The sequence below is a fragment of the Blennius ocellaris genome (genome assembly GCF_963422515.1).
Source record: "Blennius ocellaris genome assembly, chromosome: 21".
NCBI classification, from domain to species: Eukaryota; Metazoa; Chordata; class Actinopteri; order Blenniiformes; family Blenniidae; genus Blennius; species Blennius ocellaris.
This window is the reverse complement of record NC_137670.1, coordinates 12,651,401-12,678,130: the sequence shown is the minus strand read 5'-3', so window position 1 is coordinate 12,678,130 and position 26,730 is coordinate 12,651,401. Positions and strand designations below refer to the sequence as shown.

At 40.4% G+C, this 26,730-nt stretch overlaps 1 protein-coding gene across 3 annotated transcripts; it reads right to left on the bottom strand.

The window, feature by feature from the left end:
• Positions 1–72: 72 nt before the first annotated feature.
• Positions 73–22,005, bottom strand: LOC308145613 (myosin-binding protein C, fast-type-like). 3 transcript variants are annotated; one of them, XM_080517079.1, is made up of 29 exons: positions 21,850–22,005; positions 15,443–15,463; positions 14,575–14,592; positions 9,768–9,836; positions 9,536–9,684; positions 9,301–9,418; positions 9,141–9,189; positions 8,888–8,944; positions 8,620–8,789; positions 8,258–8,390; positions 7,375–7,499; positions 7,144–7,249; positions 6,288–6,457; positions 5,850–6,015; positions 5,622–5,728; positions 5,487–5,516; positions 5,244–5,386; positions 4,866–5,025; positions 3,671–3,775; positions 3,376–3,564; positions 3,147–3,281; positions 2,843–3,010; positions 2,651–2,739; positions 2,228–2,423; positions 2,002–2,141; positions 1,669–1,828; positions 1,423–1,559; positions 587–773; positions 73–262 (listed from the first exon to the last, which is right to left on the bottom strand). In XM_080517079.1, the coding sequence occupies exons 1-29, from the start codon at positions 21,869–21,871 to the stop codon at positions 237–239; spliced, it is 3,345 nt and encodes a 1,114-aa protein (XP_080373205.1). In that variant the 5' UTR covers positions 21,872–22,005; the 3' UTR covers positions 73–236. The 3 variants fall into 3 exon arrangements, with proteins under 3 accessions (XP_080373205.1, XP_080373206.1, XP_080373207.1); XM_080517080.1 differs by lacking the exon at positions 14,575–14,592; XM_080517081.1 differs by lacking the exons at positions 14,575–14,592; positions 15,443–15,463 and having other exon boundaries at positions 21,850–21,999.
• Between the last annotated feature and the right edge of the window lie 4,725 nt (positions 22,006–26,730).

Here is a 26,730-nt window from a genome sequence, read left to right as displayed (position 1 = left end):
GAGATTTTTTTTTTTTTTTTTTGTGAATAAAAGAAAAAACACAGTGCACATAAATTATCACAGAAAGAATTTTTGACAGAGAAGAAAACTGTATTCCACATAAGCAACATCTATGGCAGTCATTGCTAAAGTTTTATTTAATCCACTCTTGTCGGTGTGTAGTCTGCATAGTGACAGTTTTCTGTTCATTCACTGTTTTGGTTTGTATGATTTCACATTCTTTGCCGTTCGGTTTCTCACTTCTTCTCCGGGTCTGTGGCAACTGTGGGATATAACAGGACAGATGATGAGTGTTAGGCTGTTTTGGAATCAGCCCAGACGTAATGACAAGTATTGCCTTGCAGTTTATCTTATAACAACAATCATGACATTATTTTCAAAGTCATATTCAGACTATGTCTTGAGTTGCAACTGTCATTGTAAACAGAGAACTAATTTTGTTAGCGCATCTATTTCATAATAAGACTAAGGCCTGGTCTGTGTAATCCAACGAGCCTTATCTTGTACTAAAGCAACTAGAGCGTTGTCTCCTCCTTAATCCGCCCCCTTCTCATTTGTGGGGTCTTCTCCTCTCCTTTGGTCTTACCTCTGACATCCAGTTTGCACTCCACTTCAGCTTGACCCAGCTCATTAACAGCCCGGCAGGAGTATTTGCCGCCATCAAAGGGGCTCGGCTTACGGATATTGAGGGTCAGCACACCTTGGTTGTTCTGCATCAGGAACTTGGGATCCTCACCAATGATCATTTTGTTCTTCATCCAAACGATCTTGGGCTAAAATGCAGACACGTAAAGTGAGGATATATTCTAAGTAGTGCATCATTTGCATTTTCTTCTAAATTAACACTGGTAAAAAAATTTTTGTAGTATTTCTTATAATAGTTTAAACACTATAGTGATTTCCACTTTGCTCTAGCATTTCCCTAAATTTACCTAATTGAGGCTTTTTTTTTTTTAATAAAATGAAAAACTTACATACAAATTATATTGCTTTGATAGCACTGTACACAGGGAAGCATCTGGTTTCAAACATACACCCAATAAGTCTAGTAAGTCATATTTAGTTAACCTTTTCACAGATATTACATTGTATTGTGATACCATAGCATCAATAATATATAAATATATGGTGAAATATGAGTGCTATGAGGTTAATGCTATGATGAGTTATGATGATTCTAATCGACATGTTCTGTATATTTACACTGACTTGGAAGTCTTGAGGTGAAGAAATATCTGACACTTTAAGGTTAAAATATTTGCTTTACACATATTCTGACTGCTACATAAAGGGTTAAACATGACCTTTGATGAAAAAATAAAATAAAATAAAGCTATCATCGGCACAAGTCCGGTTTACAGTGAAATGTCTGCCTCCTCAAGTGAATCTCAATCTGAAAGGTGGTTCAGAATGCACATTTACCTTTGGGTAACCTTTAACAGAGCAGCTGATGGCAGTGCTGTAACCAGCTACTACAGATCTGTCTAACAGCGGCTGAGTAAACTTGGGCATACAGGACATGTCTTTCTCCTTGTAGGGGTTCGGTTTGTAGTCCAGACCTAAGAATGGATGTGCAGGGAAAACTTAGGCAACTTCCTTGAAATGTTTACATTACAACTCTAAATCTGCAGCCTATGCATACCGTCAAGTCTGCATACACACACACACCTGTCTTTGAAATTGTAGCCGTGTTCTTGCCCTGGCCTGGTTCCTCGCTCAGGCCGCATAGGTTTTCACTGTAGATCCGGAACATGTACTCGTTGCCCATGATGAGATCTGAAGATGTGCAGTTTGTCCGCCTGTTGTGCTCATAAATGGTGAACCACTCCTAGAGAGAGAGAGAGAGAGAGAGAGAGAGAGAGCGATAGAGAGAGAGAAATGACATCAGTAAATATATCACCAAGAACAAGCAGCAAACAGGCGTTGTTTGAGAGACACGTCGTGACAAGATATTGAGTAGATTACTGGAGGGGGAAATACAAAGTGTTTTTCTTTTCAAACCTTGGTCTTCATGTCTGCCTTTTGGATGGTGTATCCAGTGATCTCACTGTTACCGTCGTCTCTGGGGGGCTCCCACTCCAGGGCCGCATTGAAACCCCAAACGTCTGTCACCCTCACCTTCATAGGAGGTCCAGGCCGTTCTGTGATGGATAAAATATATTTCTGTGTATTTCCAGTTATTTTATTTGCCTATTTTATTTGATATTTCCAATGTGGTGATTTTTACCAATAATCCTGATGATAATGGTGGCCCTGTCCTCCATATTCTCAATCTTTAGAACCAACTCGTACGTTCCCGAGTGTTCTCGTTCTGCCGCGCGAATGAAGAGGATGGTGTCCACGTTTGAGTTACGGACATTGGCCATCTTGGGGTCGATGGGCTGACCGTCCTTGTACCAGGTTGCAACGGGGCGTGGTTTACCCTGTGACACAAAAGTAATGAGCCGGTGAGACGATAGATCTGCTTCAGGCTGCTTGTTTCTGTGACTTTTCCACACAAATGGAGCTTTTCTTTCCTGCAGCTGACGATCAATTCTGTGCTGAGTGTGATGGTTTAAGACAACAATGGCACAGAGCCATAGTAAGATATGCTTCATGTTCCAAATCACTCAATGATCTTAGCAGCAAATTGAAAACAGCCTCTACAAACCTGGAAGGGGATGGTCAGGTTGATCTTTTCTCCTACTTTCCTGATGTACTTTGTTCTCAGCTCACGGGGAAGTCTGATCTTTGGATGTTCTAAAGCAGAAATACACATTCCATTAAAATGAGGCACCTTAGGTATCAATTCAGTGACATAGTCTGCATGAGCCATTACAAGTAAAGAACCTGAGTGACTCACCGACGATCTCTCGGATGGTGACCGGCTGTCCCAGTGTAGCAGGAAGACTGTGTCCGGCGATGTTTACTGCCACCACCCTGAAGTTGATCTTCTCTCCCACAGGGAGGTCACGCACCACATATCCCTGCCTCTCACAAAGTTCCTTGTTTGCTACAACCCACTCAGTGCCTAAAATAAAGAAAAGTATAATACGCTGTAAATCATAGCCTCTTCCTACCACTTATGTTTGTGTTCTCTTCTACATTTGTGCCAGCATCATAGCCTAAATCATTATGATGCTTGTAGCATTGTGTGGTCTTATCACCTCCTTCCTTGCAGTACTCGATAATGTAGCCATCCAGACCCCCAGCTCCAATCCTCTCCGGGGGGAGCCACTTCAAGCTGCATGTGGTGTCTGTCACGTCGTGGACTGACAAGCGTGTTGGCTCACTAGTTGGGGCTGGTGGTGACAGAAAGAGAGACTCCTGAGAATCTCTGACTGGCTTTGGACGAGGAGTAACTTGGTAAGGGGAAGTAAATGTGCTGCGACGTACCAATGGGCATGAAGGGTTTAGAGTTGAGGCTTGGCTGAGAGAGGCCGATGCTGTTAACAGCAAACACCCTCATCTCATACAGAACTCCCTCAATCATCCTCTTGGCCTCGTATGTAGTTGACTCATAAACGTCAAAGTTGAGTTTTGTCCATCTGGAGGAGCCTTTCTTCTTCCTCTCCATGAGGTAACCTGATGGCAATAGCATACACACATTTTGACATGTTTTTCATGAATAGTAAGTGGAAGCGTAACACGGTAAGTGAGGTGAACCGGTAGAGACAGATCCATTATTTACCTTTGATCGGGGCGCCACCATCAAATTTAGGAGGCTCCCAAACAATGGAGGCACAGTCTTCTCCCACCGAAGTGCACTTCACATGCTCAGGGGGGTCAGGCACGTCTGGAATAGGAATGAGTCGAGAAAAGCTCAAATACAAGGTGAATTGCAAGAACAGCATCAAGCATTCATTTTACTCATACCACCTACATAAAAATCTGCCTCACCTCTTTACATTCATACTGGCTATTTATGTGGTTGGACGTCGACAGATGTAGGGAAAAAAAGTTAACTGTGAGAGAAGGCGTCTTGCTGACTATGTTCGTGATATTCAAAATACAGCATATTGATTTGAATTAAGATGTCTTCACCACGGTTACTATGATCTATGCAGATCTCATCCCACCTGTTTCACTGAAAAGCCTCACTTCTTGGCCTTTGACCCAGAGGCAGGCCAGAATGTATAATAAGAAGACATATTACTCTAAATCTGAAGCATTCAGGGCATCTTAATATTGACAGTATGAGTAATTATGTGTTAAATGTTTGCAATTGTTTTCCCTGTTACAGTTTAAGATAGTGTATTTCACAGTAATTAACTTTTATTCATCACATTTATTCCATTATGTTATGTTTTAATAAGGCTCTCATTTCTGAAATGTCTGTGTAACTAAAAATAAATATAAATAAACAGTTTTACCCTTCTCTTAACAGTCAAGGTTGCAGATTCAAATCTACGATACATGTTAATTTATGATCTGTCTCATCGCTGACAATTATAAACTGGTGATAAGCACAGTTTCACAAGCAACACTGTTCATCCATCATTATTTTAAAATAAAGAAATCACTTCACTTTTTTTCTTATGTAATCAGAAATTGAAAGTGGTAAAATATGGCTATTGTTGGAGGTTATTACTTTAAAGTTTGAATAAAGAAAAACAATTTTATGTCAATTATATCCCAAAAAGATAGAAAATGGCAAATGGACTAAATTCACATTTTTCTCCTCAATCAATTCACGATTGAAATGTTACTTAATTTAGTATATATTTTTCTGGAAATATGTAAAGTGTTCATTTATTTGTGTCCACAACCTATACCTTAAAGAGTCCTACATTATAATGTCTCCGGTGCCTTAACCTCAACCTGTGGAGACTAAAATTCCATCTGCGACTTCTGAACCGATACTATTCTATAAGGCCTTAACGCACCCACAATCTTGACGAACAGCATAGCCTTGTCCTCTCCAGATGGGTTGGTGACACAGATGGTGTAGTTGCCCTCATCCTCCCTCTCTGCCCCCTCAATGACGAAGCAGCTGAGATCCTTCCTGGCTTCCACCCTCACACGCCCCTCAGAGTCTGTGATGGGCTAACACAGGGATATAATGGAGGCTGAGCAGCTTGAATAGACGAGTTATAGACAAACAAGGACAAATTAATGCATCACATCCTGGTGAAGAGAAAAGAAAGAAATTCTCACAGGGTGACAGTGTTTTGCAATCTTCCCTAAAACTATCTACAGATGAGGACGTTTCCTCCTCTTCTCAGTCCTCTGTGGTCATTAGTATTTGTACAGTAGATCTTTACCTGATCTCCTTTGGACCAAACAACAGTGGGTGCTGGCTCTCCTGTGATCTCCACATCCAGACGAAGCTTGTTCCCTGCCACCACAATGATGGTGTTTTGGGAGACCATGTTTCCACTGGTGTCCAGGTGGATCTTTGGAGGCTCTGATTAATAGAAGGGGTTTATTTTAGGGGGGAAATAAACTCATTGTAAAGCAAATGGTTTTTGATTATTTGTGACCTGTGGCAAAGCAAGCCAACCTACCTTGTCTGGGCACATAGTCAATCTTAATTTCTGTTTTGAAATGGGAAGAAAAGAAAACGGTTGATAATGTTATGCAGGCGGATGATGATTAATGTATTTAGAAAAGCAGCTTTAAAATCATTCTGTCATTCTCACCCAAGAAGTTCAGTTTGGCGGAAAGTGACAGAGCATATCCATCTGGGACAAATGTGTAGTCTCCTGCATCCTCTGGCTTCACATCATTAATAATGAGTCTGTGAAACCTGAAACAAGCATCAGAGGAGGGATGATGCAAAGAAAAAAAAATTCAAACAATAACCAATTTTGTTGTGCTCACGTTTTAGCTTCAACAACAACAAAGAATGACTTCTGTTGTCTTCGTACCTTCCTATGTGGGTCATCTTAATGCGCTCGCTTGGGAGAACCTCCACTCCATCTTTGAACCACTTTCCTGTGACCTTATCATCAGACACCTCACATTTGAACATGGCCTGATCTGTAGCACGGACAGTCAGGTCGGCGATGTCCTGCAACACCTCCAGTTCCTTTTCTGGACGAGACATTGAAAAACAAAAAAAGTCAGTGAAGCGACACTGACAGGAACAATGAGGTTCGTCATGGTGACATCTTGACATCCACTGCTATCAATTGTAACTTTCTTCATAGTGAGAGATTAATGGAATTTCATTGTTTAACAAAAAATATTTAAGACATTTCAACTCGTTTAAAGGTAAAGGTTAGAAATAATCCTCAATCGCAATGTACTGAAATATACACTGTATGGAGTTCTGATGGGTTTTTTTGGTTGTTTTTTAATGGTACCTTCCACCTCCAGCTCTCCCTTGGTGTGACCCCCGTTCGTCCATGCGTGGTACATTCCAATGTCATCCAGAGTGGCCTCCAGGATGATAAGTGTATGTTTCCTTCCATCCTTTTTGAAGCGAAATTTTGAGGACTCCATGTCTTTATGGAGCTCCACATCCTCAAAGAACCTGGAGATCAACATAAAATACAAATCTTTTTGAAAACTGTCAATGCTGATTATTATAATAAGATAATCAGACAACAAAACAAGGAAAAGTTCATAAAATTCCCAGTATTCACTGACCAATAGACAATGATTAATAAAAACTAAACCATAATTTTATTTCTCATTATTTGGCAGTAACACTTCATTTATACTTTATCTACAACATGTGTGTATTTCTAGCTATTAAATTATTCCTCTTCATAAGACAGTTCAAAAGATGATGGTTTAATTTGCCAAGATCATTTTAAAACAATCAATTAACAAATCCTGACATAGAAAAAAACATTGAAACTCACAAAAAGAAAATGGAAAGGCTTTGCCTAGTTTTTATCAGATTTCATTATCATTTAATAACACTATATTTCTATTAAAATTTAAATGTATCTTTTGCAGGGGCATAAAGTATGCAACTCACTCATGGTTGCAAAAACATTAAATTATAAACGCAGAGCTTTTCTTTAATGACCAGAAAGAAATGAATATTTATCATATATTAATAATGTCAATTACATTAATTCCAAAAACTACACTTCACATGCTTTTGTTTAAAGATGTATGTGGCCTTCATCTGTGTGTTAAATAAAACATGTGCATCAAAACAGCCTATGTGTTTATTTCAGTACATGGTATCTTCTGAAATATACTGACCACATGACATGAGCCCCCTCTTCTGACACCTCGACCTCAAACTCCACCCTTTCACCCACAACCACGTGGTAGTCGTCCATTAGTTTGGTGATAGTCACAGGGGGTTCTGGGGACAGGAGACGGAGATATAAAGATTTGCACGCAGTGGACATTTCAGTATTTACAATCGCACAGTTTAAACAGCTTGTCATGGCTGCCGGCGACAAATTGTCAAAGAAAGAGACGCTCCACCTTTGACAAACACTTCTGTGAAACACTTGTCCTCTCCAACCACACACTCATATGCAGCGTCATCAGCCAGGTTGGTCTTGTTGATGGTGAGGGTTCTGATATTTCCGTTTGCCTCCATGATGTACCTTGAAAAGAGTGACAACGTTACCTCAAATAAAGGCACTATAAATTGAAATGATTGAAATGTTATTTATTCATATGTATATGGTGTCTGCAGATATTCCAATTTACTCCCGCCATCTAAAAACACAAATTTTTACGAGTTATTCTAAATTGTTACAACTTGTTAATGTGAGAATGTCACTGTCTGTCTCTGAGAGTATGCCCTGTGACCCTTCCAAAGAAAGCTCGTCTTCAATCATAGTCAGCTGCAGCTACAGTGCCCTCTGACCCTGAGCTCAAAAAAGTGGTCTAAAAATGTTTGGTTGAGTGGTACAATTTAAAAAACACAATCACAATTTTAAAGGATTGCATGGAGCAGATTGAGATTTGGTTTTCTACAGGGCAACACTGCTTCATGCTGAAGTCTTCAAAACAACCAAGATCTTTGTCCTGGAGCGGGGTCTGCACAAGGGATTGTGGGAAAGAAGATGTCTTGGCTTGCTTGACTTGCTTAATATCCTGGGGGGCTCCTTATGACCATCTAAAAATAAAACATGTTGAGGACAGCATGGTTTCCGAGTGACTGTGGCACTGATACTTTTAGCCTGATATTTTTACAGCACTGCCGATCAGGCCCATCTCAGCTTGAATCCTGATACCATACTGAGAATGGTTTAATTAACTCACATCTTACGTGGAACCTAATTCTATGGAAGTACAGTGATAGGAAATCATAAAGCCAATCTGAGTATTTGTGTGTTAATGCTTTTAAACATTGTACTTGGCTGATGGTTTGATCTCCTGGCCGTTCTTCAACCATTTGACTTGGACATTGGGGTCAACCACTTCACACTTCAGGACGATTCTCTTGCCCTTCTCCACTGAGTAGCAAGAGTCAAGCTTCTTCAGGAAAGCTGGGGTTTGCAGACAAAGAAGACAAAAATGTAATTAACTCATCACTTTGACTCATTTTCATCTGTTCAGCGTCGCAGTTCTTCCACCTGCCTCCTCTCCGCTCTCCCCTGCTGTGACTCCCTCTGCCTACAACGTCTTTAATGTGAATTCTCACCACCTAATTCATTTCGTCTGTACTTCAAATACTACTTCTTACCCTCCTCTCACCTCTGAGCTGACCAAACTTACCCTCGCTGTGCTTGGGCTCGGGGGCCGTCATCTTTTTCAGACGTTTCAGCATGCCCCTCAGGTCGGTGATGCCATACTGAAATGCGATTTTCTCATACTCGCTTGGATGGGCACTCTTAAGCAATTCCCACACATCTATCTCAGGTTCTTCTTTTTGAGGTCTCTTCTTCCTGCCAGTCACAGAAAAAAAAAAGAAAAGTATTAGATTTTAAAGAGAAACAATATTTTCTCCTTTAATATATTTCAAAGCAGATATTCTGCTCCTCACTTGGTGGCTTTCAGCAGGGCGCTGAAATCCAGATCTCCATCATCCTCTCCAGCATCCCTGGGTGCAAGATTAACACCGTAAGCAAGAGCTGACAGCTTTTCCAACATGGGATAGGATTAAATATAGTGTCATGTGCCTGTGCGCTGAAAGACACTCTCACATGCATTGGAAAGGATCTAGAGTCGTTCATACATGCATTTTCACTGTCACACTATCGTTACGGACTGAAAAACAAACCCTCTGAAGTACTTACGCCCTCTTGAAGGCAGAAAAAATATCAGCCTGCTCTTCCTGCTGTGCAGCTGTAACACGATAAGTTGCAGAGAAAGCACATAATTACCGGGTCGGATCTAAACATCAGCATGTATAGAATCTTTGGCAGCTTCAGCAGGCCAGAGTCTGTTTTCACTCACCCTCCACAGAAATCTCGAAGGTGGAGCTGTCACACTTGTCTTTTGCCGTCACTTCACACCTGTAGCCACCGGCGTCTCCGGCAACCACTTTGATGACCTTCATTTCATAAGTATAGATCTGCGAGAGAAAGTATTTATTTATCCCAAATCTTAAATAACTATGCATTCCAAAAAGGACACGGATCAAAGCACATTGCTCATAAAACACACGCCACTCTGTCACATGCTCACACACCTTCGTATTTCTGTCGTAGGTTTCTTTGAACTGCATGTGTTTTCCAGCTTTGCTGCCGAGGTCCAGCCACTTGCCCTTCAGCCACTTCATGGTTGGCTTCCTGGTCAGGGTGGTGGAGTCAACCCGAGCAATGAAAATGGCGTCCGTTCCTGCCATTCACAAACAATAATCAATTCTGGAAAGGCGTTACATAAAAAAAATTAACTGCCACAAATTTGTTTGTGTGTCGAACCTGCGACCACGACCACACTATCTGGTGGCTTCTCCACAAAGAGCCCAGTAAGCTCCGTCTTCTCAGGCTCTGAGAAAGGGGGGGAAATGAAATTAGGTCGCGTATTCACTAAGGTTTATTTATCATTCTGAAGGACTGATCAAACCCAAACTTTATATACTCAAGCCCTTACATGCCAGGGCAAAGAATTCCATGTCATTGTTCGGGGACAATAAAACATAAAAAGTGCTCAAGACAAACTGTCTGGGGGTTCACCAAGAGATAATTCGATTTTTTAAAGTAAGAAAAGTGCAGAACTCCCTTGCCCACACACGCTTTCCACTTACAAGGCACTGGACATCCACAGTGTGCAACAATGCAAAATGCAAAGGAACAGTGAAATGATTTGACATAACATATAGAAATAACCACAACTACTAGTGCACACACAGGCTGTGCACATACGGTAGAACATAAATATTACATTCACAGATATAATAAAGCAACAAGAACAAGTTCATTGACACCCAAGTGTCACAAGTACAAAAAGGATATGGTTTCGGCCCAACATGTACAGCATGCTAACATAAACAAACCTACCTTGAATTCATAACAACAAATGTTAAATCAAATCCACAGATTATTATGAGTTAATGGATCAAATTAATTAATAATTATTCATATTTTATTTTTATAAAATTCTTGCTTACCAAAAACATTTAGACATGACTTTCTGAATAAATGATTTAAAGCTGTTAAAGCTGTGAATAACTTATTTAAATCAGTGCTCTGCTTTGTTTAACTACCAACATTCACAATGTTTCAAATCTTAATTCATTCATTTCGTTTGTCCTTTTCCCTACATTGCATCCATTCACAGTAGCACTTAAAAAAAAAAAAAAGTCGAAGTAGCTGGTGGTTTCTCAGATTGTTTGCTATGAGAAACAGAGGATCGTTTTCCATAGTTGGACCACATTCAGTGTTTATATGTTCAGGCAAACCAGATTTACACACTGACATTGAATTCCCCCCCCCCCCCCCCCTCCATGGACGGCCCACTGCGGTTCGGTTTAACAAATACGGACTGTGCCAAATATAAAAGCAAGTCCATCTGTTGACCTTTATACATCAACACTTGTTACTCAGTCCCAGATCTAACTTTACAAACAATGCACAGTCATATCTTGAAACTGAGCTCTGAATATTTTTGTTGCTATGACGATACTTGAAAGAAACTAAATCAGTCGTGTTTATGGCTGGAAATACCATAATCAGAAAGAAGAATGGTCGGCGGCTCTCAAACATTTATTGAGCATGCCACTTGACTGACACATGTGACGCACACGAATGCCTCTCATGACACATTTTCATGCACTAAGTTGTCTCAGTCCTAATCTGTACGTCTTAACGTGCCCTTACCCTCCCCTGCAGCACTTTCGGTTGCTGGGAAAAACAAACATTCCCATTTACCATATGTGTGTACAGCACACAGTCGTATTGTACTATTAGTTAGTGTTAACTCAGGAGTTAAACAGAAGGGAGTGAACATCAATCACAGAATGGCTGTTCTGTAGATTTATCACATTAGCACACCACACAATGAAATACAACCCGTTTTATTCATGATGGTAAGATCATGACTGCTATTAATCAAATCAGAAGGTAATCAAATATATTGATTACTCTACATGTATTCATCAAACTTGGGAAAAAATATTTTGAAATAACTTTGACTACTTCTGTTGGACTGGTTTGTAAGGCTACTTTGTTTTCCCTGTACCACTGAGGTGGGGCTCTTTCTACTATTCATTGTTCATATTACTCAATACAATATGAATATTAACTGTTTTGTTTTGCATTCCTCTCTTACGATAACATTGAAATAAATCCAGTTCAAAGGAAGCTGTCAAGTCAAATGAATTCCAAGACTGGATTTTTTTTTCTTTTTCTTTAAGAAAATGCCAGCAACTTCCTGCTGACATTCATTAGCGATGCTGGTACGAGTGCCCGAAAACAGACTGCAGTTGGCCAAGTGATGATAATCCCCCCACATACTATACCCCCGTGGGTATGACTTTAAACAGACTTGGTATGATAAGCACTTCCCACACAGAAATTCCACATTTAATCGACGCACTAACGGAAAAGTCAATGTGGTGCAATACCCGCTCTGGCGTCAGGACAAGGGATCAAACAAATTGCAGACGTGAAGAATAAAAATTAACTGATGGTTCCTGTGTTTGAAGGACACTTGTCCTCCCACACTGTTTGCGTAAGACTCATTGTAATTAAACTAAGATCCCCATGGTGGATTTCTGCACAGCAAATATAACCTCTATTCAACCACCAGGAGACAATGTTTGGATATCCATCAGGTCAAAAATGTGATTTTTCAAAAGCAGAATACACAAACTGCTTTTCTGTTTGGGACCTCAGCCACTTCTCAAGTTCACAAAGCCATTAATGTCGTTACGCAAGAAATACCATGTAAACAGTCTGTCTTCAATAAATCAAAGCTTCGTCCTCCAGCAGAGCGACATTTTTAAAAAATGGCTTGGAGGAATGAAAATTGTCTCTGTGAATTTTATGGCAACTGGATTGGGGGCAACGCACTTTCTCACCAGGTTAAGTGATGCATTAAGTCTATTCCCCTCCTCAGGTTTCCTTTTGAACTTCTCCAAGTTGTAATCTTGGGCTGGGTGTGACTTGAAAGTCATGCTTCCACTTAGCTAAATGTAGCTTCCTGGATGCTTTATGAGAACCATGGGTACCAGTGTCAGAATAACTACAGCTGAAAGTGACAACCCCAAAGTGTTCCAGTTCCCACTCAGAAAATCCTTGCACTTGCTCAGCCTTTATTTCCCCCTTCCTTTGTCCAGTTTTCTTCCTGGTCATGCTGTGCCCCTGTGCCGATGTTTTTTCACACTCTCACAGTTCCTGCTGGGTTACTTCTGGATCATCTGCAGCACAGTATATGTGTCACTCCCTGTGGGTGAATGTTGCCGCCGCAGGAAAAGCTTGCTGATGCCCAGATTAGGTGATGAGCATTAAGGGCTGGAAATGCTGCTGCAGTGCCTGTTTCGCTTCTAAATCGAATTCATAGAGGTGATATTGGGGGCAGTATGACCTCTGATGTTTAATGATATCTGGTTGACCCTTCTTTTTTTGTTCGGAAGGTCATCCTTTGGGCTCGACTCTTCCTCTACGTTTCCACGACAGCAGCAGTCTTGATGTGAGGCCAAGTCACCTTAGAAGGAAGCAGGGACTCTACTCACACTTCCTCTGCATACTCCTGGGTGCATCAGCTGGCTCTCATCAAGGAGTCCAGAGAGGAACACGTTGGCCATCACACTGGTTTTCTTTACCAAGTTCCTTTGACACTGATAAACATGTGACAACTGACTGATGGAACAAGTGTCCATGTGCTTCAGGAAAGATCTAAAAAAGTGTATTTACACTGTAGCGTGAGCGAGGGGATGCCATTTCACACAAAACTGAAAGGAATTAGTGGCCCCCAGCTCCCGGAGGCCTTGGCACTTCCATAACCCCTCTCCGCCCAATCATCTACGAGTAAGTCGAGCAGACACGCAGTCATCACTCAGGAAGCAGTGGCCCTGAAAGACTGTGGCACACGGGGACAGCTTTATAACAGCAGTGCTTGAATTTCACTTGTAAAATCTGAACTGCAGTGCAGCCGAAACATTTTTCAGACATTTGACTTGGGACTCATATACTGCATGGCTGCGGTGCACAACAACACTGGTGAGTTGTGTTGACCATCTCGGGACCTTCAAGCTGACAAGATGTGACACTGCACACAGAACTTGGCGTTTGGCCGCACCGAGTTTGACAATTTCTCGGATGACTTCACTGTTTGACCCCCTCCATGGCCTTCCTTAGTGCAGCATAATGTTAAGATGAGAAGGAACCACAACAGAGTGTCATCACATCAGATGACACTTGGTATGTTAACAGCAGCAGCTGCCATTGTTGCCCAACGAATGTTGCACATGAACCACAGCTGTGTTTCCACTCTCGCTGTTTAAAGTGCCTGAGGGACAGAAGCAAGAGCGAGCTGGTATCATAGGTCACAGATGGAAAGGACAGGACTCTTCACACAGAGAAACAAATTCTCAACTGCTGAAAGAGCATTAACAGCATAATTTGTCGGGAAGGTGTCCGGCAGCTTGGGAGGATACCAGCAGTAAGACACAAAGAGGGAAGGAGACATGAATAGCATCACGCCTCTTTGTGTTTTCTGTTTGACACCAGCCATGGAGCTCGTGGTTTACAGGCCTGAGGTGCATCTTATTCTGAGGGGAGCTGCTACTGAGCTGCAACAAGCTGCTCGCTCCACGTGGGACTTGTGCTACAGGGATTTTTTTTCTTTTTTTTTTCCGAATCTATAAAATAGAAGCGCAAAGGCAAGCAGAACCTATTTGAATACTTTATATATTGCTCTAAGGCAGATAAAAGTTTTGTTCAGTTTTACATCTTGGTCAAGCAGTGTCATAAACATTTTAAGACCACTGCGATAAGACCTAAATTGCCTTGACAGATGACACATAATGTGAAATTTGTTTTCATCGAATTTTGTAGAATTGGGAAAAATAGCCTTCAATCAGTCCAAACGATAGTACTCAAAATAATTTAAAATAAAATAGACCATGGACCACTTAACACTTGATATATTATGTGGCATCTTGACTAGCACATAATACCAAAAATCATCATCAAAGTAATGTTATCAACACTCGAAGTGAACTTTTGGAGGGACAAAAGTAGAACTTCAACAGACACGTCAATATGAATGTCGCTCTTTTCTTACCATCCCCATCGTCTGTATCTGCGGCAGACAAGGAAGCAAACAACACTGAAAAAAGCAGCTTGGAAGCAAATGCTTGTTGCAAAAGTAATAAGCAAACAGCTGTAACAAATGCACCATCAACCATCATTTCATTAAAGAATTCTATCAATATTAATCATAAATATTTCTATTTTGATACGTTTGGGGTTAGAACATGCAGAAATAAAATGTTTAAACTACACACAAAAATGGTTGTGAGACTTTTTTTTGTAACGCATTCCTCAGATCTTAACTCATTTCATTCTGAATGCTGCCACATGCATTCATTTGTGGGATGTGCAGCAGGTGATTTGAGTATAGAAAATGTGTCAAGAAGATTTGTTACAACAAAACAGCCACCAAACCAATTTTTTGTGTGTAGCTTAGAAATATGCCGGAGGGGAAACTTTCAAATAAATGTATTGTTGTGCATTGTACTTTTAAACAGAACTGTAAAATGATCTGTATGCAGAAAGCAAGACCAAGCAAGAATATAGCCCATACATAGTACATTATAAGGTACAGTGAAGAAATAAAACATAAACCATTCATTGCAAAAATGAATGTCCTTTAACAGCCATAAGCCTATCCATTAGTTTTACCAGTCATTCTAATACATTCATTCAGTTTAATCCACATAATTACACAATGGCAAATTATGCAGGTCTCCCGTGACCAATCTGAAAAGATGAAGGTAAAACATACAAGAGTCATGCAGATACTGTGAATTTCACACTATACGGTTTGATGTATACACATGTATGTGAATACATTGAGTGGATTACATAGATGCATATATTAGATCAGTTCAGAAACTGCATGTCATTTCAAACCCAGGATTCATCCTTACCTCCATCGGCAGGGGGAGCATCTAAACGAAATGAACGGAAATTAGTGTTGAGTTTGGATATGCATGCAGTTGTTGACTAGCTCTGGTCACTATTGTAGAGTCTGTTTTATGTCCCAAAAGTAGGAGGTGCCTACCCTGTTGTTCAGACTGTGGCTCAGCTGGACAAATAAAAGGCAAAGTTAAGCGACAGAAAACATAATAATGATGAGACCTGGAACACATCACATTTGACAATATCAGGGAGAACAACGGGGGGAACAGAGGCATCCAATCCTTCACATGCGTAACCCGGAGGTCACTGTGAGAAACGGTCACAGATGTGGAAAATGCAATCCAGGAGTTGCAGTCATTTGTTGTACATGAACCTCCACTGAAGGCATGAACTGCCTGGTTTCAAACGAACACGATTCTTTCACAATCCAGAGGTAGACATGCTGCAAAAACCCCAAAATCCTTCAGGTTGTTTGTGACAAGGAAACAAGAGGATCAATTCTTATTAAACAGGTTATCAACACACAACCAAACAGAGGGCGAACTATTGAGACGACACAGTGCATACGTGCACAGAGAACATCAACAACTTCTCTGCGTTCCGGTATGGGATTATCGGGATTGTGGCAATAAAGACGTCTCCCACTCACTTGGGGAAGTAGCTAACACATGGGTGCATGCTGCAGGTTTGCTGGGAAATGTAAACATGCCGAATAAGAGTGGCATAATAATTACATTTTCCTCTTCAGCAGCTTCATGTTGTCTCATGATGTGATTGACTTATAGGCCTATCTTCTTGACTCAGTAATTGCTCGACTTATTATCTATAGCAAAACCACTTGTTCTGTATTATTCAGATAATTACCCTGACTGATTAGTTCAAATGCATTTTCCAACACTCGGTTCAAGTCAAACCCACTCCATGTCACTTATTAACAATGTGTAAATGCACCGAATCACTCAAAGTCATAGAGGATGAAACAAAAGAAAATCAATGTCCCCTCACCCACTTCAGCTTCCTCCGCCGGGGCTAAAATTAGAGAATCTTAGTTAGGCACAGCAAATGAAAAGTAATACCCTGGTAAGCCCCGCTGGAAAACGAACATTATTGACAGCTAGCAGGTGGAGAAATAGATTTCAGTGTGTAACACGCAGAATCTAGACCAGCGTCACATGGTCACCCAAGACTGCAAGTGGTTTACTTGGACAGTTGTTGCAGACCTTTCTGGTGATCTCGTAATGTACCGTGTAACAGATTCAAAGCCTGAAGGTAAAGACCATATACAGACGAGTAGTATGCTGGCATACATGAAAAAATAAAGAAGCTCTCCCCACGAGAAATGTATGAATAAATAATAGAGTGCATGCTGATCGCAAAGCGTGAAAAGAGAAAAACCTGTGCAGGCTTCGCACAGGCGCTTGACGTGACGTGTGAGCGAAAAGTGAAAATGTGAGAGCTATAATCATGTCACCGTGTGATAATGTAAGGCACACAAAAGGTCAGTATGCAAAGGCAGCGAAGCAGCTGACTTACCCTCCCCCTCTGGCGTCGCCGTGTCGTCTGAAGGAGAAAATGATTAGAAACGTGTTTGCACATTCTCTGTTTGAAGCAGTTTGGTGCATGCATGCATGCATGCGTAGGCACTTAATCTTTCCTTATTTAAATGAAGAAAAAAAAATGCTTGAAGGAATGTTTGTCAGAAACTGATGGCCATCTATAAAATGGCTATTTGAGCAACGAGTAATGTGCATCTGCTTGTGTGGCGATGTGATTAATCTATGATCATATGTCTGAAATATGAACTGTCAAGTAAGATGATATAATTTATAAATTGGCTATCTTAGATTTTCTATTACGGTGCACCAACCTCTGGCACTTACAGTATCTCTGAAATTAATACCTTATCTTAATCCATTTGACGAGGTTCTGCGGCTAAACTAAAGCTTCAGAGGGTGACAGACAATTTTTATTTTCACAAAGCGGATGCGGGTCATTTTTCAAGCCTAAATCTGGTGAATGAAAACGGTCAACTGAAATGGAGGCATTCAAGACACCCAAGTGTCTCTCCCGTGGAGAGGGGTCACTGGCGTGAGCTGGAAAAGGCCAGGGACGGTGTCTTGTGACCTCCCTGAAGTGGTGCCACGTTGCACGCAGCTTCCTTGAATAGTCATCTCTGCCTCTTATATTTTACTGGTCACTTGGGGTTTGTTATAAATGTCTGACTAAAAACAAGTGCTTGATAAAGAAATGATCTTTTTTTGTTTTTTGTTCAGAAAAATTGAAAATTCTATGCTTGTTCATTTATTTATTTTGTTGTTGTTGTATTGTGAGAAATAATTATGCTTAACTGGCTACTTAAGAAAAGAGCTAGAATCCTAGTGGTGTTGTATTTATTTCTCCAAGTGACATGTGCACACATCCCACATGAGCTCTTGTTTATGGTCAGAATATGCACATGAGCCCCTTGTATGTTTGTTACAAAAAGGAAAATTATCCAGCACACTCACAAAACTGGAATGCTTATGAGCGCAAAAAGTCTGCTGCATAAATACTTCACACTGTACACCCCGTTTGAAGATTTAACACCTGCATTGAGTGTAAATCTGCACCAACATCTGCTAAGTCAGTCCTCTTGAGGTGAGAATCTTGATCATCTTCAACAAGTTTGTGATAAAACAGCGTAATGAACTTCTGAACAGCTGCTCCTCACAGTTTAAATGTTCCCCTCAGAGACCGTCTGTGGTTTCATATGCAGAGGCTGCGCTAGACGTATAATTAGTATGGTTTTGTAAAAAAAGAAAGAAAAAAAAACCTCTTTGGGTGTATGTATGAATAAAAAGGAAAACCTGTCAGAAAATAATTTTTTTTACTTGCTCAATGGAGACTCCTCTCTTTAATTTATGTTTGAAAAACAGTAAATGTTCTCCCCCTGTGGTGCTATATGTTGTAAATCTTTGTCTTCTCTTATCTTCGGTTTGTTTTTGAAGCCACAATAACTTAAAAATACATTTGGTTTGAGTTCCTCTATCTTGAATGAGTTTCTGCTTTCAGTTTAGACTCTTCAGGTCTTCACCTCACTGTTTATCTATGTCTGCATAACTCCATCTGACAGCCTGATTTATTGGGTGTACGAGTCAGACTTGAGGACAGGTACAGTTCCTCCCAGTGCTGGGCCTGACAAATTCCCAAAGATCCCCTGTGGTCACAAGACAAGCATGTAACTGTATGCACATTGACGAGGCATTTTAGAAGATATCTGATTAACACATCATTGCACCAACGCTACTTTAGAACGACCATAAGCAAAACATATGGATACATATTCACTTCTATTAGGTTACAGGTATTTGCAAGATCAGCTTCAAAGTCACGCTACGACGACAATGCTGAGAGAGTCAGAAGATTTGAAGCTATCTATTTCTTTAACTCTTCCCAACATTATAAAAATGCCATTTCCCGGCAAAAGTAGCTGACTGGATATTGTGAAGGACATTTTATGGGTTTAGCTGTTGATTAAAAGCCCAAAGATGTATTATTATTACTATCCTATCCCATATATCCAGCCTTAGAGAGGATTATTCATATACAAAATTAATGTCGTCTCATGGTACTTACTGCCACAATGCTGCAGAAAAGCCTCATATTTACTAGAGCTTGTACAGTGAAGAAACGGCTTCGATCCAATTCTATTTGAACCCTTTTACAGTTTCAACATAGAGCCTGTGTTTTTGTTACCATCGGACTCATTACACAGTCTACAAGTATTTGGTAAAGCCATAAAACTCACAGCATACGTGTTTTTTGACAAACTAACAGCCGCTGACTGTTATGAATGCTACCTCCCAGTGTGGCAGCAGGTTTTGTTGTTGCTGTAGAGATTATGGATTACAGAATGTGCCTTCAGGAGTGATTTAAAGAAAACATGATTCACGCACTGACTGGAGATGAATCATCCCATCATCTCATGTCAAGGTTTTTGTATCCTGGAGAATTTAAACAGAGCTGATGGACTGTAGAAACTTCACAGAGCTGTTTTGGTGCAGCTATGGCCCTCACAGTGTTTCAGTGGGACACGGCGATGAACAGAATTACGATCATGAATCATTGCATCCCATCCAGCCACTGACTCGAAAACTGTCACGAGCATGATTGAAAACACTGGAGTAGCGCCACATTCGGGAGGGAGACCGGGGCCTGCTGACCAAGACAGAACTTTCTGGATGGAAGTGACAGATTACATAATGATTTATCTCATCTCGGACTGGAAAAGTGTTACAGTGAAACCCGATACAATAGGGTGTGTGGAACTTCATGGACTTTGAATGCTGATGAAAAGCAAAGTGGAAAAGGTCAAGGCTTAATGCAGAGTATTTTTAGCTGTTGGCTGAGAGCGGGATCCGGCAGATATCAAGAGAGGAAGGATGAAAAATCTTGTCAAAATAAATGTTGTGGGTAAAAGAAAAGTATGATTACAGTGCAAGAGACAAATGTGGTCTCTCTTCTCTCATGAAGTTACAATCATAAACGTAAAAAAAAAAGAAGAAACAATTTACCCGCAGGAAATGCAGAGCACACCTAAAAACTAAAAGTTGGCGGGTTATCTGACCCTCAAGCTTTGCAGCTCGGTTTAGCTTGAAGCGGCAGAGCAGTGGGTGGAGCAGACGGAGCGTAAGCACAGTGGAAACGTATCCATATTACTCAGATAAACTCTGTGGCTGTATATGGTCATTAAAGAACAGTGCCTGGTTATGCTTCAGGGATAAAAATAAAAAGAGCCGAGCACAGAAGTTTGAAAAGACGGCGTGCAAGGTTTTATCCGCTGAGAAATCAAAGGAGAATCGACTACTGCGAGGTGGAATTACGGACAATGTGCTAACAACTCCAGCAAAGCCTGTCACATTCACGACATAACGTGGCCGGTTGGTGACGGTGGAGGATCGGGTTTGAGAGGCTCAACAAGTCCTCTTTGCAATCTTGGCTTAAGAAAACTTAACTGCACAGAATCCCTGTAGGGGGAATGTTGATGCTGTTCACCGACTTACACTGACACTGGGAGTGTTGGAAACCAAAATTCCGGTAACATGATATGCAGTTTTAGCATACAAGAGTGGGGAGAATCTTTTTTTTTTTTTTTTTTTTTTTAATGAACTGATGTGTTTACACTTTGAAGTGAGCCACTTACAGTAATGTTGCCTGGCCTTCTCTTCAGCATGCACATGCTGCAGCACTTACATCGCTACTATTACTGCTTTACGACAACTGCTACTGGAGACTTTCCAATTTAGCTAACTCGACGGTCCTGTCTGCACTGATGTCATGAATTTACTAACACCGATGATGTAATTACAGCCGGCTATGAGATTATCCAAGGCCTTTCACACATTCTTTATGAGCAGGCAACAATGAGCGGGGCAATGGTGGAAAATGCCGCCTGATCTCCCCAGCAACTGCGGTAATGGCAATGAATCATCAGATTTAAAAATTGGCAATGTTATAATTTCTAATGGTATTATGGAGTGTGCAGTGAGCTGGTGGCCTGTCCGGGGTGGAACCAGCCTCTCGACCAGTGTCAGCAGGGATAGGCTCCCTGTGAGTCAGGAAAAGTAGAGTTAGTATGATGACTGGATGAATGGATGGCATAAACGTTATCACTGGATATATATTATTTCAATACTCGTCAGTGTTTTCCTGACGGCATTATCACTAGAACTTCTCCAAAATAGGAAGAGACTGTAGGAAAAACAAACATGCATATTATTTGCAAAGATCCTCCAGGTCACGTGATGTACCTTCACTACGCCGCTCCTACTGCCGTTGGGGAGGGGGGGGGGGGGTCACCTGGGGTTTTGAATCGTGAATTTACACCCTGTTAAACTAATCACTGCTCCAAAACACAATGTCTGACTTAACATTAACAACCAAATTACTCCATGGCTATAGAATGTTATGTTGTGCTTGTTAATTAAGGCCGTAAAAGTCGACATCGAAAAGCACAATTCACCAGTTAAATATATGTATATATGTCAAATCTGTGTTCACCTCAACAAATTCACCCTTATATTAAAAAAAAAAAAAGTATGGAAAGGATGTATGTTTTCAAACATAGTATATTTATTGATACAATTATCATGTTTAAACTATGTTTCATGCACAAAGAAGTGATGGATGACTTCAATATATATCCAAAGAAATGTTGAAAAACAATTAGAAAATAACAGTCATACAATTTATTACCCTCTACAAACATGCTATGGTAAGATTATTACCTCTATACTATACTCACTATATATTTCAAGTCAATAAACTTCTAACTAAAAACCAAGCTATATAAATTCAAGCATCAACATCGCCAATGAAAGTCAGTCTCAATGCTAATTAAAATGAATTATGCTGTTACAAAAAAGTATCTGCATACCTGCAGGGACTGGCTCAGGCATGGTTATTCCTGTGTCTTCTCTATGCTGCTGGGAGACTGAGAGCTGGTGGGGCTTATTCCTTTTATTTCTCCCCTCTCTCTCTCTCTTGTTATTCAAAGCTCTCCTGGCACTCAAGACACCCACACCCTCCAGTGAGCGAGGGGCTCTGGAGAGACTGATGACACCCTTGAGGAGTTCAAGAAGGGAAGCACTTTGGGTAACAGTTTGTTAAGGTGGAGTGGAAAGAGGGTCAGGTGAGGCTAAAATAGGGACTTGGATGTTTACATAGGATGAGATTAATGACCTGAGGTGTTGCGCTTCGACATGCATCGTACAACACAAAACGCACGGAGATGATCAACAACCCATCCTGTTTTTTGACACCACATCCAGGGTCCTGTGGTCTCAGTCGAGTCTTTCAATTATCACTCCATATGGCCGAATCAAGAGATCAACAAGTGTTTACAAACTAGATAAAAATAGTTGGCTTCTTTTCATTGCACTTAACTTAATACTGAGGTGGATGTATTGCAGTGGCGAGGGAGAGCGAATTAAGAAGAAAATGCAAACCGGGACGACTGAGCTTGAAAGTTAATTTACCACACCGCTAATGCTCGAGACACTTAACACTGGTGTAATTGTATTATCTGATCCGACCTGCAATGTCACAACAATTTTTTTTCAGTGGCTCTTTCCAAGTAAATACATATACCGTAGTATCACCCATCTTTTTTCTTTTTTCATGTGAATGTCACAGTGGCTTTAAAACAAGATGGGAAGTTCTTATTAATGCAAATTAAAGTACAGAGATGCTATGAAACGTCTAACAATAGTGTGAATTACTTCAAAAACATTGCATTCTGTGGTAATTGTCACTGTAACGTGTAAACATTTTTTGCATCATATAGTCTAAATATGTCATGTCTTTAAGAGTTTCTGTATTTTTATGTTATCACAAATAGTAGCTGCTCTCAACTGCAGGCAAGAAAGTATCATCTCCTAATACTTGTGGAACAAATGAGACCTTAAAGCCAAAGGCAGAACTCAAATCAGACTCAGACTGAAAATGGTGGGTTGGTCACACCCAGTGGGAGTGCACTCTTATTATGCTACCCCCATGCTGCAGCGTCAGTCTGTTGCTCGCCAGTCACCACCACCTCATGGCCCGGGTTCAGGTCTTAGGCATGTCTTCATTACTTGTCGTCATCTCCCTCTTCGTCGAGCAGAAATGTGCATGCATCAGCCGGAGCCGCTGTGGAGACAAGTATCCTGCAGACGGGGTCAAAGTGTGAATCCGTGAAGGGGCAGCGATGTCAGTCGACAGACACCACCACACAGGGCTGTCGGCTATCTATAGCATGAATGTTATACCTCGAGTGAAATGCACGGCGATAAATAAAGCAAGTGGGGCTGAGAGCAGGACAGATGTCATTGTTTAGACGGCAAGCAAGCGGGCTCCATTGATCCAGTCTAAAAGTAACAACCTGCAGGTGCAGTATGTTTATACAAGGGGTATTGATCTTCACGTCTCATGTAAGAAAGCAACAAAAAATAATAATGTTCCTGTAATGTCTGCCTGTCATCCTTGGAGAAGTTAAAAAACAACTACATCATGCTCGACTGTAGCTGTGAGTGGATTTTCTTGCGCAGTGATAGTGACAGAGCAGTGAAGTGGTGAACCGTTAAGCACCTACATGACAAGTAGAGTGAGTCATTTAAAATAACCTTGATGCAAAAAATAAAACCACAAAGCATTTCAGAGTGTGGCATTGGTGAGGGAGACCGCGCACGCGCGGTAAGAAAGACAGATGGGGAAGAGAAACAGGTATATTAAGTTTCTCAGAGAGCATTTTGTGCAGTTTAGCTCCTTAGAAGAGATGAAATGGAAATTCAACATGGACATAAATCTTCTCCAGTCACCATGGCATGTATGTAATGTGATTAGTCCAGAATATGCAAGGATGCAGATAAATGGAGCCCCCGCAAGAACATTTGATATAATTTTTTGCTTTACATGGTGTAATTTCCAAGTAAAAAAATCCTGAATGTGTGTACTTGTATTTCCTATTATCACTCCTGTTTAGTATGACAGCATGAGGATTCCCCCTCATGTTGTCATTGACCAATGCCCACACCTGAATACCTCACCTATGACACAACAACAACACCCCTGATGCCCATCAATCTTTAGGAGAATGCTGACTTCCTGGTAATGAAACATGGTGATGATTGCATGTTCATGCGTATGGATTGCAATTTCAGTTTCCGTTTGTTTTGCGGCGGATCAATAAGTATAACATGATTACCAATATTGACGTGAGGGAGCATTAAAGCCCATTGACACAGGAAACAATCCGCAGAAAACTCTATCGTTTCTGTGTTTGTTTGGTTGCGTTCGCGACAAGAGGAAACTGAGGAAATGCACTTCCTGTAAATACATCAGATACCAAAATGTGTGCATACAATATCAGGTTTGTGGCCATTTTTTTTGTACAAAAGAGACTTTTTGCTACATTGTATTTATATCAAAAATGCTATAGGTATTAAGGCAGTTAAATAAATTACAGATATTATTATTAACTGCTGTTGCGATCTAAAGAGAGTTTACTTCTGTACAGTCTTTATAATTAGTGTTCATGTTTCTGTCCAATGTCTACTTCTCCTGCAGTGTCTCCATTCGTATGCACGTCTGCCACAGCCAACATTTGGGCATCATGTTTCTACATGATTCTGGCAGTTTTAGTGGATCACAGAAGGAGACTCGACTGTGTTGTTGGTGACTTTGTGTCATGGTGCAATAAATTTTTTCGAAGTTTACAGGCTGCTCCAAAACCCACTCAACAATCTGATAAGAGAATTGGATCTGAGGCCAACTATAAATATCAGGGGACTCTTACAGATAGCTCACTTCAGAAACAGATATAATTTGGAATTTGCTTTTCATTTTCCCAGCAGAAAATGAAATCTTATAACATCTGCTAACATTATGACCTTGTTTTACCAGATTTTATTGCTCTCGCTGTGTGTACTGCAGGTGTTGACGGGAGTTGTTTGTATGGCTGCTGTTCAGAGCTTCACATTAACAGCTGAAATCTGTGAGAGTCTTGTGCAAGAAAAAAATAAATGTGTTTTTTTTTTTTCATTGGGGGGGGGGGGGGGGGGGTTAACAGAGAAAATGATGCTGTCTGGCTGGTCATGCACACTGAATTCATTTTATAGCAAAGAGACCAGAATAATTTTTTAGCTGTGCTGGATGGTTTAATTTAAACATGAAATCCAGCAGCAGTGTCTTTACACTGCAACAGCTTGGCAATTTACACTAAAGACTGACCAATTATTTCACTGTCTGGTGGGCAATATGGGTATATTACATTGATTTGTGTACTATGGTGCTTTTACATTAATTACTATCACTATCCTGTGCTTTGTGTGTAATTTTATTGTACTATGTATTTTTAATAGGGTCTTGGCTTGTTAAAGTGCTACACAAACCACAGATGCTGTCAGAACAGTGTGGCTGCGGTTATTAAGCTACAAATGTGGTCAACTACAAGAATTTGCACAATACAACTGAAAAAGATAAAAAAATAAATAAAAAAAAAGGTTTGGAGGCTTTTTCTTTTCATTTCACGACTAATCTTTCAGTTAAGAGGATTTTAAATCCCACACATGCATACATGTATAGTGAAATAAAACTACAAATATTGTTATTCTATTACATACAATATGAATTGTATTATTATCATTATTATTATTATTATTATTATTATTATTATTATTATTATTATTATTATTATTATTATTTAAATAATCCACACAAGAAGTCTAAATTTGAAGAAAGACAAATTAATTAACACGAGTTGTAGGCCTTGTTGCAGTTGTGCTCTGAGACAATGGCTCCATCTTGTGGACACGTGAGTAAATGTCATATAAACAATTACCAGAACTAAACGACTACCAAACTGTCAACCACTACTCTATTTACAATGTCTCCTTAAAGGTTCTCATTTAACGTGATTTTATCAACCTGACGTTTTTGTTGTGAAATCATTTCCGTGTCCACTGTGTCAATCAGACACAGAGATACAGGCACACGCACACTCAAGCTCGCACCATTATTCAATTAAGAGTCAGCATTTAATCACAAATGTATGTTTTTGAGAGCAATTTCAAAATTCAGGTATTTGAAGAGAGAAAATGTAATCCCACACCTCTGTGAAGTCCTATAATATTTATAATAGCAAAAATCACCATGAGTAGCACAGCTAATAAAAACTTGTTTCATATCAGGGTGCATGCAAACTTGAGCTCTTTTAAATTGATGACAATTAAAAGAAAATAAATAAAAATGCCACAAAATATAATTGAAGTGATGTAGTGGTTAAAATATTTGCTAAATAATGCCGTCATTCCCTGGTTTGACACTGGAATTATCGAGTCTGTGTGGGGTGTGCATGTTCTCCCCAGGGTTGGGACGTCAACTAGTGGGTGCTATTAGTCGTCAACAAGTTGATTTGTTGTCGACTGAGCTGTGAAGCTTGAAAATTGACTTTACGTAAGGAGAGGACATGGTATGGACACAATGGACTATATGGAAACGTTGGTGGCATTATAAGACATCATGCAAGACCTTAAATTGTAAATCAGTTCCATGATGGAAATATAGTATGCATTAACTTCTCTCTGTAAAACAAACATGGAACCCATACACATACATCACCTGAATAGTTATTAAACAGGTTTTTGGGAATTGCTTGACCTTAAATTGTAGGGAAAAAAAACATGCTAGTTAAATTACCTAGCCAGGCTATTAGTGGAAAAAATGAGTCGTCCCAACCCAAGCTCTCCTTGATTGTGGATTTCCTGTGGGTTCAGTCCAA

Excerpts from the sequence above, each read along its gene's own strand:
- LOC308145613 (XM_080517079.1), bottom strand. The coding sequence starts at position 21,871 with ATGCCTGAGCCAGTCCCTGCAG. Across the intron at positions 5,387-5,486 it reads TGACTATGTGCCCAGACAAG|AGCCTCCAAAGATCCACCTG; the intron begins GTAGGTTGGCTT and ends TCTATTAATCAG. Across the intron at positions 1,560-1,668 it reads GGCTACAATTTCAAAGACAG|GTCTGGACTACAAACCGAAC; the intron begins GTGTGTGTGTGT and ends ATCCATTCTTAG.